This window comes from Clytia hemisphaerica, unplaced genomic scaffold (assembly GCF_902728285.1).
Source record: "Clytia hemisphaerica strain Z4C2 unplaced genomic scaffold, Clytia hemisphaerica genome assembly, whole genome shotgun sequence".
NCBI lineage: Eukaryota > Metazoa > Cnidaria > Hydrozoa > Leptothecata > Clytiidae > Clytia > Clytia hemisphaerica.
In genome coordinates this window covers 68,519-82,021 of record NW_027104374.1, presented here as the reverse complement: position 1 = coordinate 82,021, position 13,503 = coordinate 68,519, and the positions used below count along the sequence as shown (strand labels likewise).

Below are 13,503 nucleotides of genomic sequence, written 5' to 3'. Positions count from 1 at the left end.
TGTGTTGTGAAAAAATCCTTGGAACCAGGAATGAGAATGTTTTAGTTAAAACCAGACCTGCGTTTATTTACAGGCATTTCTCCCGTTTATCCAACCTCGAAGGGACGTTCACAAAAAGAAACAAAATTTTACTTTTTCATGGATTTGTTCTTTCACTCAAAAAATATCGTTCAAAACATTTTTGACACACTATAAGATTTACAAAGTTCTTGCTGTTTAGTTAGTGACAGCGGGTGCGTTAAGTTTACAGCATCGGTAATCGTATTTGTATTTGTTGTGTGAAGAGTTTCGTACCAATTTGAAGTATGTGATGTAATAGTTAGTGTTGCAGGACATAGTATGTCTGTCAAGATAGACAACTTTGCCGTCACCATCGTCATTGTATCCAGTGTTGGTGTCGTAACATGAGACTGATCCACTTGGTACGCTGCAGCAATCATATTTGTAGTTCCAGTTGGTTCCGCTACGGTCTAATTTCAAGTAACTGAAACCTGAAAGTAAAAGTGACGTGTGAGAAAAGAAATAGATTTGAAAAAGTTAACATGATCTGGGCATGATCTGCATTTATGAAAAAAACTTTTGGAAATCTTTGGCATGATAACTGCAAGTGCAATATCTACTTTTTTTCTCGTGCATAGATGTGTAGTTGTTTGAGAATGAGGCCAGCTAGAAACATGGTGATGTTGCTATTGCAATATAATAATTGGCAAAGAATCAACTTTGAGGGATTATGTTTTGAGCTTGAGAATATATTACCTTTGTTGTAACAGTTGTTAGTTTGACGGTCCAAGTAGACAGTATTTCCTTCACCACCTCCATTGTACGATTGTCCATTGGTTCGTCGGCTGTCTGAGCAAGTGAGTTGAGATCGGCAACATTTGTATTTGTAACGTATTTGGGTGTGTCCGGAGTTTCGTTGTAATTTAATATAGTTCATAACGTATCCGGATGGGCAGTGGAGTGAGTGTCTGTCCAAGTAGACTGGTCTTCCTTTCTTCTCAGTGTTGAATGGAGTGTAATACCAGGAACATAAGTTGCTCTCTGTAACACAAAATGATTTCTTGATTAAGATTAGCATGGAAGAGTTCTGAACACGCTAACTTTAGTCAATTAAAGCTCTAAAACGTTGAGTCTGAGATACCTAAATCCCTCGCTAAGTTCAGGGGTGTATGATTCGATTCAGAGCTGTTTAAAAAGTATCCAATGGAAAAATAAAGTAAGATCTTAGAATTTCTAAACCAACGAGATAATGAACTTATTTAATTTCACTTACTCAAGCAAGCTTGTGTGTTGCATGTTGCAGATTGTGTAGCAGAGCCACTGCATTGACTACCTCCATTCTTTGGTGCAGGGTTGTTGCATGATCGTGATCGAGATTTGCTTCCTCCTCCACATGTTTTGCTGCAACTACCGTAGCTTCCATAACTTCCCCATTTACCGTTAACTACGGAAAAAGGTTTATTGTACTTGACTTTCATAGTGAATAGTCTAAAATAAACTATAACGTCGTACGAAAGGTGGTAAGCCTTTTTGACGTTAGATAACGCAAGCCTCTCCCCTGGCTCCTGTGGTCGAGCATTAGGCGTAGGCAAAGGTTTCGGAGTTAGAAGAAAGTTCATTGACAGATACTCTTTTATCATGTTTAAAATGTTTCTGGATACAAAAGACTCTTTTTACCTGGACATCCATTAGTGTTGCAAGCTCTTTCATCTTCAGCTGGTCCTTCACAGGCAGCTCCTCCATGGGCTGGTGCTGGGCTGTCACATTTTCTTGTTTTCTTTTGTTTACCGCCTCCACAAGACTTGCTACATTGACTGTATGCTGACCAGGCTCCGTATTTGCCATTGACTAAAATGGACAAACGATATTTTATGTTTTCTGTTATAATCTTTTATTACTGATCAAATATTTCACACCAACCCTGTCTGAATGCCACTTATAAACTTTCATGAATTAAGAGACTTTGCTTTGCAAGACTCCCATGATATTTCTCACTTGCAAACTGCAATACTGATGTGCTTACTTTACTTGCATTTTATGATGTGGTTAGAATCAAGCCTGCAACCAGGATCGGACTTATTCTAGAATATTATAATTATTATTGAGATAAGAATTGACACCAGTTACTTTGCTATATACGGCTTAAGAATGTTCTTGTCTTTTAACTGAGCAACTGACTAACCTGGGCAAGCTTGAGTATTGCAAGCTCTTTCGTCTTCAGCTGGTCCTTCGCATTCAGCTCCTCCATGGGCTGGTGCTGGGCTGTCACATTTTCTTGTTTTCTTTTGTTTACCACCTCCACAAGACTTGCTACATTGACTGTATGCTGACCAGGCTCCGTATTGACCATTGACTAAAACAAATGAAGCCAATCTTATATTTTTTCTATTCTGCATTCGTTCTGGTATAACCTTCTTCACAGCAATCTTTTCGATGACCAAACTTCAGATACTTTCTGAAATTGTGTCAAATCTCACAGTATTTCGTACTTGTTAGACTTCCCTTTCTTGTCAGAATTAGTGAGAATCAACTGCAGAATTGTCTCTTTATGTTAAGGGCTATATTTTCATTTTATGATCGCTTGATTAAGAATGAGACTAAGTTTGATCAGAGAATCGGATAACGAAGAAAAAAAGTTATAAACGTTGCAGTAAGTATTCTATTTCTCACTAAATTTTGTGAATGACTGCTTACTAGCTGAGCAACTAACTAACCTGGGCAAGCTTGAGTGTTGCAAGGTCTTTGATCTTCAGCTGGTCCTTCACATTCAGCTCCTCCATGGGCTGGTGCTGGGCTGTCACACTTTCTTGTTTTCTTTTGATTTCCACCTCCACAAGACTTGCTACATTGACTGTATGCTGACCAGGCTCCGTATTGACCATTGACTAGGAAACGTATCAAACATTCCTTTTGTTACTTTTTCTGTGTAACTAATTTGAAGAGTTGCAATTTCTCTAACCTAACTGTGTCAGAATTCTGTTTCTAAGTCGCGGGTTTCTGTATGACATTGGACGATTATGAAATTATGCTTGACTTTCATAGTGAAAAGTCTAAAACTAACGTATAACATAGCATAACCTCGTACAGATTTTGATAGGTTCTCATCAGACTACAGCACAGGATTTCTGCGGCTGAAACAATTGATTAAAGGAAGTATGTAATTACCTGGACATTCCTTGATTTTACATGCTTGTGATTCACTCAATTCACCGAGAGCTTCACAGCTAGCACCACCATTTTGAGGGAGTGGGTTGGTACACGAACGTTCACGGAATTTTGCTCCTTCTCCACAGGAAGCTGAGCATTCGGTGAATTCTGACCATTTAGAAAGTCCTCCATCGACCTCTGTCAAAAGAAGCAAAGAAATGAATCCCATCCTTTGACATGTACCCACTTTAAAGATTTTGTTTTTAAATAAGAGTGATATATTTTGCTCACTCATCAATTTTAATTCACGCTTTTTCGGAGCATTTTGGTCAGAAAGGGGAAAAGAAAAACATTTCTTGTTTATATCAGCACAATACAACAATAGGGAGACACTGTCCTGATATGAAATGTGTCTGATATGAAACGGGAACACTTAAGTATAAACAAAACCTTTAAAACAGGGGACAAAAATACACATTCCATAAGATAATAATCTCGTAATCCCGCAAAGTTAGTTGCTCAATTTCAACAGAGGAATGTAAAGAGATGGAAAAACAGCCTCTTGAAAACAATGGAAAAACGGCTCGTCATATACCAGGTCTCTTGCCCGTAAGGGAGTTTATGTCGAGTAAATAGGTTTCTTTTGTTGTCGCTATAAAAAATTGCATTATTAGCGTGTTGTGACAAAGTTCTTTTGTTTCAAGCCTGATTATGCGCAAACCTTTAGGGCTTATATTTTGGGTACATCTCTCCTATACAAAAAGGTGCCAATATCTTCTTGCTCAAAATTTCCTAGTGATTCTACTGATTTAACCGCATCATGACCGCACCATTATATGTAGAGCTAGAGCTCGAGAAAATTATAACTTTATCTTGATTTTACTCGATTTCTGACAGTTTTACAAGAATCAATTTAATATCATTGTGTTAAGAATTTCTTTTGCTATAAGTTGGTAAAAAAATTGCTCCTTATTCTTAAAAATTGAACTAGTAATCGTCGAAAAAGGAAAAACAAATTTTCATTTTTATCGTCAAATCATGTAGAAACCGTCCAATTTGTATGGCGAGCCGTCTTTTCTGGACTTTTATTTAATGACCTAATCGACGTTTGTACAATAGAATTTTCAATAGAAGTGATCGTTAAACTTTGAGTAATCAGAAAAGCTGTTTTTCCATCTCTTCACATTCCTCTGGTTGCAATCAACCATAAGTACATTTTACATCAGTTGAATGCTAAATCAAAAGTCTGCATTAATATTTTAAGATTTCATTGATTTTACTACTTACTTGGTGGTGCTTGTGAAGCAAAGGTGTAAATGTATTCAGCGTTGGCTTCTCCGATGCAATTCTCTCCTACTTGGCATTTACCGTAATTCTTGTTAATACAGGCACTGCTGCTTTGTGCTGGGTCGATCAATAAGTCATCCAAAGCTTTTTGGTCTTTGCCAGCGAAACATTCTCCATAGAAACCAAGAGCAAAGGCGACATAACCACCTTCTTTGGCGGCTTGCGAGCATTGACATGCAAGGCTGGAAAAAAATAAAGTAAAGTTTTGTCCAATCACTTGCGTGTTTCATCATACTAAAAATCAAATGATTTTTAATATTTTCATAAGATTTTCAACGGATAACAGATTTAATTATATATTGCAAAAAATGTTTTACCTTATCGGGGAAAAATATTCGTCATTTGGCCAAAATTTCGTCACTTTTCCCCGACGAAGTTTTCCCCGATAAGGTATTTCAGTAGTATTTCCATGTCAGTCTCAGAGAATAAGTTGATATTCGAGAGATCCAAGCATTGTGAAATAATGTCAAACCTTAGAAACTTAAGCTATGTTTTCCATTTTGAAAAACATTCTAACCTTTTCATAGAATTTCCAAAGTTGCTCCAATCAATTTCTTGACCAATGTAAGAAGCGTGTGATGAGTCACGGTTGTTGGCGATCATATCAGGGAAAACTGATTGGCTTCTTTTGAAACATCCAACTTTTTGAATGCTAATTTCGTTACCACAATCTGCAAGATAAATATTGTAGACCGTTAATCAGAGAATTGGGTTCGAATCTAACGATAGTTCCGAGCATTGACATCTAAAGGATACAAACAATTGAACGCCATTCCGCCCTTGGAAAGCCTGTCCCATTCCCATTATGGTGTAATGGTTGATATATGTATTTTAGAACACAATCGCTTAGGCTTCTGGAAGCCTCTGTTCTCTTCATACTACCTGTGATTTTTTAGAGGAGGTTTGTGATTTTTACAGCTGCTCTATATGATGATAATCTAACACAGGGACATAATTTACTGATGGCAAAGATCGGAATAGAACCAAATCAGGAGAAGAAAGAATCATTCTTAGCTACAACCATTGTTTTTTAGAGCTCTTTAATTAACACTCCCTCCCAATTCCGTGAGCTCGTCGGTAATCTTAACTAAGATATCAATAAGAACCAAGCTCGTAGCACTCATAAAAGGAAAATGTATCACAATTAAGTGCGAGGTTTGAAAATAACCTACCAAAAGCGAGAGTGAGGGTCATAAGACCAGCAAGAACGGCAAACTTCAACATTTTTGGAAGTCTTCAGTCCACAATCTATAAAAGAACATTGAATCCACTTAGAGAGTGAACGTCCTAATAGTTTGATAAACCATAGAGGTAATAAGAATTAGATGGAGAATTAACTCCTTTTGTTTCATTGTACCTAATCATCGGAGACAAACGGCTCCTTGGTTGCAATGGGAAAAAGTAATCATCAATTTTGTGTGCACTCATGGAAATATTTAAGTTCATAAAAAACTGAATAAAAAATTGTTGGATTTTTAAGAACTCTATTGTGAGATAATATCTCTTATTACCTTCATGGAAAACAAAGAAGATAAGATATGAAATATTTAGGAAAAAAAAACCTAAGCGCTTGCTACACTAACACGGTCTACATCGGGCTACCTCAGATATAAAAGGAAGTAATAAAAGTACCTGGAAAAAATAAATCTGATGTTAAAAAGCTTACCTTGCAAACCAAAAGACTTGTTCCTTAAAAATGAATTCGTAAGAAACCACGTTGAGTTTTATACAGAATCCACAATGCACCTGTTTTGGTTAGTATGTTCTATGTGTGTCGAAAATTTCATCCTTGGTCAATAGTATTCTTTTATTTGGAATTGTGAAAAAGTTTAATTTAGTAAAGTTAAAGCAAAATTTAATTAAGTCAAAGAAAATATCAATTAGAAGGTGATGAAACTTTTGGCCAATGTAATGAAACACCATTTTTGTTTATAACTGTTTTTTAGGGAAAAATTATCACCTCGGCGAATTTATTATTTAAGACTGAACTCGCAAGGACTTTGTAAGACCCATAGTTCACATAAAAAGTCTGTCTCAATATAATATTCAGTGGAGACAAATAAGGCTGTAAATTTTGATAGAATTTGAGCTAGATACACGTTTTTTTATAGGAACATCCAAAATTGTTGAAGCCTTGGGATGTTCTTAACTTTTCGCCATTTTTTGAGAATTTTTGTCAATTTTCCTATAAAATTCGGTGTTCTACAGTCCACATAGCTTTAAGATCAAGCTTCTCATAGAATTGTGCTATGCTATGATATATTTCTTTATATTTTTAAATCTCTATTTTTAGTAACTTCATAAAAGTTTAAAATTTCTAAAATAAGAACTATACTACATAGTGTCAAAAGACTGTTCCGCGTGCGTCGAAAGGCAAAGGGGCGTCAAACTCAAAAGCCACGCTTTTTGAGCCAAAATTGAAGCCAGATATTTAAAAGTTTTCACCCTCTCTTCGCTAAAAACACTGGTATAAGAATGGTTATTATTCAAAAGCCCAAACTGTACTAGAATACAAAATTCAAAATCATTTCGGAAAATTGTAGAGAAATGCTGGATAAAAAGATACAAAATATTGACATTTATATTAGCCTAGATAATAAATATTTGAAAATAAGAAAAATTGATTGAGAAATATTCAGGAAGGGTGCTTTGATACGCCCTCCCAAATCAAACCATTTTTTTGCCATAGGAAATAGATACGTTTACACCAAAGTGTGAAATTGAAAATCCATTAGATATAATCCTAAGCTTCACTTTCTTTGATTCAATTAAGCTGCGCATTGTTTTGGAAAGACTCCATCAAAAAGTTGCAGCTACTTTAAATTAGAAAAGAGTCGATTTTCATTGGAAGATGTAATTAATATTTGACTTCTATCGACGTCTTAGCATCCAACTTTCTCCGTTTATTATCTTTATTTAGAGGTTTATTGCCACCGCTAACACATTAAATAACCTAAGGTCAAATTTCAAATGGATTTCCTTGGGAAGGAAACTCCATTTCATTGTTAAAACTTGAATAAAGATAAAATCCCTTACATACATTAAGCTTCGCATACATCCCATATATACATAATATTAAAATTGTTTAAAATTTTCTCGACAAATTTTATGCTATTGTGTACCCCCTGAAACCGTCGCATGATCCCTTCCAAAGAAAAACAAGTCTATAAAGCTCTAGCAAAAAATACAAATTTAAAAGTTTTTAACGGTTGGGTCGATTCTACAACATTCATAATCATAGCGGACACTGTCTTGTGTATGGTTAATTTTTAAGTTAAAATTTGCAATGAAGTAACGATCATCCTTGGTGCATGAGATCGAATGTTCATCAAGCGCCTTCCTCTTTTTGAATCCTGTGTTCCCCTTATAACATATAGTTCCAGCTAGCTCATTCCTAGGTCTACAACATTCAAATGTGTAACTCAAATATTGTTTTTTATCCATAATCGTATTCAATTTCAAATAACTAACTCCAAATTTTCCACAATGGACTGGTTGTTGGTCAAGTGAAACCATTGTACCGTTATTGAGTGTGGGTTTGTTTTTCGTTTGGGAATCGTCACAGGGTAGTTGTGAATGGCAGCAGCGGTAGTAATATCTATATCTGTTCTTAAACATGTTTCGATCTAACCGGACACGATTAAGAACATGCCAATCAGCGCAATGGATTTTGTGGTAAGATAAGGCTTCTGGGTTTCCACTTTCATCCAAAGACCATGGAGTGTATTTGTGGTAACACGTTGGCTTCACTGAAAGTAAAAAGTAAAAAAATTGGAAAAATCCCACAAAGTGAAAGAGTAATATTACACTGATTCTAAGTGAGAGTTCTCCATTTAACGAGTAATGTACTTAGAAAGATATAGATATATTCAGTATTTTTTTTGAGGCCCTGACACATCCCCCGTCTTATAGACCCGTTAGGATCCCTATCCCCATTGGGAAATTTGGTCAACATTGGAAAATATACTCAACAATTTCTTTACCACTGGGATTTTCTGTCTTTGATTGTATCCCTATTCGAAACTCAATGTAAAAACCGTGAGTCGTGGTGGTTTAAAATTGTCATTACTGAGATTTCGAAATAACAACACTGCTAGTGAATGTAGAATGTGTACACTAGATGTGTTGTATCCTTACATTTGTATTACTTTGAAGCTATTAGTGATGAAGAATCAGGCTTTTTGAACTATCCAACTCTTTGGTATGTGTCAGTAAAAAGTGGACAAATCATAACTTGTGCTACTTGTGTATCATCCTCTGATGATTGTTTTTGTAGATTCTGATGACATGCTTTGATTTGATGAATTTGGGAAACGATTTGCGTGATTGCGTGAATTGAAGTTCCGCTGGGAGGGGGGTGTTCATAGATAGTGGCAAAAAAGCTCTTTTAAAGATTCAAGAAAAACCTTACTTAAACAAAGACGAAGATTGCAGGTGGTATATTCCATTTGATCACCATGGCAAGTATCTTTGCTTTTATCTTTATTTGGAGGATTTGCTTGAATACAAACTCTTTTTCTTGACTTCTTGCCTTCATCACATGTCTTACTGCAAGTAGTGTAGCTGGACCATGGTCCCCAATGATTGACATCTGAAAGAGAACATTAATGATATTAAAGACATGGGAATTGTCTCTACGACTTAGCCAACCCAATCACAATGAATAAGGACCATAACTACCTAAGAATCTACATTTGGTGATGGGGTTGCTAACTAAAGGACATAAATGTCGTAAAATATCATAATGGGTAATGAAAAAAGTCCATTTCAAGCCCTCTCCGAAGTAGACGTTCCTATCGTCTACACATTATCACTGAAAAAGGGAATAATTCATAGAAGGCGGTATAAATTTGAAAACGAGTTTAGTTCGGGGCGAAGGTGTTTACAGTGTTCCAAAACTCTACCGCCACTATTTTCCCGTAAACCGCCCTGACGCCCTGACTCATATTTTCCTGCGTTTATTGACCCTCAAAAACGGACGATAGCATCGTCTATCTCCGAAGCTGAAAAATCAATTTGCAATTCGACTTTAGGAGCAAGCAGTTCACCTGGACAATCTCGTACAAAGCAAGACTCTATCTGTTCACTCTCTGCTACACATTGTTCACCACCAGGAACCTGGGGACCGTCATCACATTTTCGTGTTCGCTTTTGAAATCCTTCACCGCATGATTGACTACAAGAGGAATATTTGGTCCAATTTCCCCATCGACATGTTTTTGGAGGTATTGGTGTCACTAGGAAAAAGAAAATAAGTTTAAGATTTAAGTTACATTACACAATTTTTTAGTCCCGTCCGAGCACTTCATTATGAATGACCTTCCTCATATCATGTTCTAAATGTTGAATGATCTGATCTTCTTTTTGTCAATCAAAGCCGTCAAAACTCTCTTCGACAATTCCGAACAGCTGATACATAACGTTTTTTCAACGTTCATTCAAAATCCGTAACACACATATAAAGAGAGGCGAGTGAGAACTAAAACAACGCTATGTATACGTTTTTAAAAGAATAAACCATATAAGAGCATAAGGCTACGACGGCCAAAATATAAAGAAAATTCATCAAAGTTAAGAATATTTTAAGGCTTTATGGGCTTTAAAACACTCAATCTCTTAGGAAAGTGGACAAAATTACACAAATTGGTGAAAATAAGCACAACATTTTTTGGCTTAAAACTGAAAAAATTAAAAGAGCATCCGAAGATTTCGAAATTTTTTGATGTTCTTATGATAGACAACGTGTGCAAGCTCTGGGCCGTTGCAACAAACGTCTTACACGGTGGAGGAGGACATTTCTCCATGTTGCATTCTCTCTCCTCTCTGGTTGAACCAACGCAATCGTTTCCACCAGAAGCACATACTCGTGTACGATACTGTATTCCTCCACCACAAGGCTTACTGCAATTACCGAAACTTGACCATTGTGTGAAAATACCACTCCCTGAAAATTAGCATCAAAAAAGATGACAAAAAATGACTATTCAAAATTCAAAATATTCAAAACGGCATACCTATGATCAGTTAAGGATCATTTGAGTCCTAAAGAAACACGATGGGATTCTAAAAGGTGTAGTGGTGTGGTGGTCATCTCTCTTGACTTCTTTCCAGGAGGTCTGAGTTCGATTTCCCACGGTAGTACTACGGCTCGCTTGGCAAGTGAACACACCTTCACCTGGGTTAACCCATATCATGTAAGGGGAATCGGGTACCACTACCTTGTTACATCAAAAGTGCTATGGTAGACATTGCTATATGAGCTATATGCTCTTCCGCTCGAGTTCGAGTACCATCGCCATGCATCATGGTATCCTGTGTCTTGTGCACAGAACTAGCAGTGTCTGGACGGCGCTATACATTTCTAATTGAAAAAAAAGAAGGAGGAATTTCCACTTCGTAAGGACTTGGACCCATTCCCCATGGGGAGGGCATATATCATCACATAAGTTTTCGTCAAATTTAGTTTTTATGTATCCAAAGAATGGAAAACTTTCTCTGGAAACGTTTTTTTAGCCCCAATTAACTAGTTTCATATTTTTTTCTGCAGTAGCTTGACGAGATATGAGCCTGGAACTGCTTTAACCATTTCTAGCACATTTATTAGAATTAAAGAGGTCGATACCTGTATAATTCAACTTGTAGATATATTGCTCATAAGGTCCACCCATACAATATTTTTGACCATTATCACACAGCTCATATTCTTCATTGATGCATTCATCACTCGCTCGATCCTCATTAGTTATCAAATCTGTATACTCTTTGTAATCATCGGTACCGTGACATTCGACATAATCATGAAACGTAAAGGCGATGTACCCTTTCTCTCTTGCTTTAGCTGAACACTTGCATAAAAGCCTTTGAAAAAATGAATAAGTAAATGATCACCAGGCGATTGAATCATCAAGAGATTAATGATTTATTATGATAAGAATGACCCTCAAAATACATCAAATTTGTTTATTCAGAAACGAAGAATTTAGGTTTTTGATTTAAGAGGAATGCAGACTGCAATGTAAAATGCAACACATTATAATGCGGCAATGAAAAACCTTGAAATATCTGTTTAAATTTTAGGAGGCAAAAAGGATCATATCACGTTTTTTATAAGAACATCTAAATTTTTTAAAGCCTTTTGGATGTTCTTAACTTTCTGAGTTTTAAGCCTAAATCTTGTTCTTAAGATTTTGGCCATTGAAGCCAAATGTTCTCATAAAGTTTGTTCTTATAAAAAACGTGATCTTACATTTCAAAGGACTTATGATCATAGCGCCACCAGTCAACATGAGATAAGGTTTTATTGAAACGTTCAGCTTTTGTGGTTTGTGTGAAACATCCAATCACATCGAATTCTTGACCACATCCTGCGGAAACGAAGAACATTGCAAATTTGAGAAACATTAGATTTTAAAACGTTTGGAAATTTCGGAAAGACAGCTTCACCCAGTCTTATAGGGTAGTCATTTCATATCTTTCGTGAGAAATATGCAGAAAGATGTAAACTTTCAATCTAAGATTTGCGTTTCAAAGTATTCAACGTTCTAACGGATCCAAAAAAATTTTCAGAAATTTTTTTCATCATATCGATTCACTCACTTCGGAATTTTTTTATAAAGTTTTAAATCATTTTTACTTTGTCAGTGACCTTTTTTCAAGCTTGGGTCCATTACTAGATGGAGGGAATAAATACACTTATTACAACTTACTTTCATATACTGTACTTGTGCAAAATGAGCTAAGGCTCAAAGCCACCAAAATCATTCTGACAGCATCTCTCATTTCTTTGGTGAACCTATTAATGAAAAAAAGCCATGTAAATCACCTTTTGAAAATTCCAGTAAATATACATAATGAACAAAAATATTCTTCACTTTCTTCGTTTTTATCAGTTTCAGTTATTTATATATTAATACTTTTCTTTTTCTAGTTCAGAATTTTTCCGAGCCTAAAATATATCCCATATTGTACAAGTGAAAGTGTGATAGCTGGTTTATTGTCAACATGAAAAATATCAACAAACTTTCTCTCTCCATTTGTCTTTCGTCTTTAAATACAGCATTTATGTACGCGTTGCCCGGGGGGGGGGCAGCTGGGCAAAAGGACCGACGGGTATGTGCGGGTCCTAAGGGTACCTTTTCCAATATGTTTAAAATGCACTGTAAGGGTCGGAAAAACTAGAGGTGCACTGTAAGGGTAGAAATTTCAGAAAATTCTTGAAAAATCTAGATATTTTGACCAAAAATGCTAGAATTTTGACCATTTTTTGCACGAAAGGGATCGAAAATTTGGGGGAAAATGCACTCTAAGGGTATGATTTTACGAAAAATTTTGACAACATTTGAAAAACAAAGTTGAAAATTTTCGGTGGAAAAAAAACTTACTTTACATAACAACTTTACCAATAACGAAGTGTTCAAAAGAAGTTTTCAATCAAATGTTTTCTAAAAATATTAACGCTATTTCATTTGAAGAAGAAAATTAGAAAAAAATTGAAATGACCACACTTTGTCAAGACAAAAATAGATGAGAGAGTCATGGCGATAATCAAAAGAAATGAACGCGTTTTTGAATCTCTTAGTAACAAGTTCATCAATAATAAAATATTCGATTAAAATGCAAGGCCCCTGACACTTCATGCGAAAAGAGGCGAGCGACAGTTGTTTGAACAGTTCCGACCTCAACATTTTTGAAAATTCCCTCACTCCAACCATGTTCCAACTGAGATCACAGATGAAAATCATCCATCAAAGACATAGACAATTTACTATCTCCATTAGAATTTAGCTGTCCTTTCATTGTCAACGCGCCTCTGAGAAGGCGTCAAAAAGGTCAAAAAATGTTGTTTTATTTTAGCCAAGAAATAAGTTTGAACAAGTCTCCGAATTACTTTTTATACCTGGTCCGGGGTTTTCTACTAAGGCCTAAGAAACTTTTTCAGGTTTCAAAAACTGACGTCATAGGCAAACCCCGCTTGACCCGAGAAATTTGACGAAAATTCAAACTCAATGA

General features: G+C 36.0%; 2 protein-coding genes across 4 annotated transcripts; both read right to left on the bottom strand.

The window, feature by feature from the left end:
• Nucleotides 1-126: 126 nt before the first annotated feature.
• Nucleotides 127-6,263, bottom strand: LOC136818757 (properdin-like). 3 transcript variants are annotated; one of them, XM_067074994.1, is made up of 11 exons: nucleotides 6,161-6,263; nucleotides 5,667-5,742; nucleotides 5,012-5,165; nucleotides 4,435-4,676; nucleotides 3,166-3,345; nucleotides 2,715-2,885; nucleotides 2,183-2,353; nucleotides 1,678-1,848; nucleotides 1,274-1,444; nucleotides 757-1,041; nucleotides 127-491 (listed from the first exon to the last, which is right to left on the bottom strand). In XM_067074994.1, the coding sequence occupies exons 2-11, from the start codon at nucleotides 5,716-5,718 to the stop codon at nucleotides 217-219; spliced, it is 1,872 nt and encodes a 623-aa protein (XP_066931095.1). In that variant the 5' UTR covers nucleotides 5,719-5,742; nucleotides 6,161-6,263; the 3' UTR covers nucleotides 127-216. The 3 variants fall into 3 exon arrangements, with proteins under 3 accessions (XP_066931095.1, XP_066931096.1, XP_066931097.1); XM_067074995.1 differs by lacking the exon at nucleotides 2,183-2,353; XM_067074996.1 differs by lacking the exons at nucleotides 2,183-2,353; nucleotides 2,715-2,885.
• Nucleotides 6,264-7,458: 1,195 nt separating this feature from the next.
• On the bottom strand, nucleotides 7,459-12,923 carry LOC136818759 (uncharacterized). Its single transcript, XM_067074997.1, has 8 exons — nucleotides 12,876-12,923; nucleotides 12,201-12,286; nucleotides 11,741-11,858; nucleotides 11,117-11,352; nucleotides 10,274-10,438; nucleotides 9,543-9,731; nucleotides 8,906-9,085; nucleotides 7,459-8,243 (listed from the first exon to the last, which is right to left on the bottom strand). Exons 2-8 carry the CDS (start codon nucleotides 12,271-12,273, stop codon nucleotides 7,687-7,689), a joined length of 1,518 nt encoding a protein of 505 aa, XP_066931098.1. The 5' UTR covers nucleotides 12,274-12,286; nucleotides 12,876-12,923; the 3' UTR covers nucleotides 7,459-7,686.
• Nucleotides 12,924-13,503: the final 580 nt, after the last annotated feature.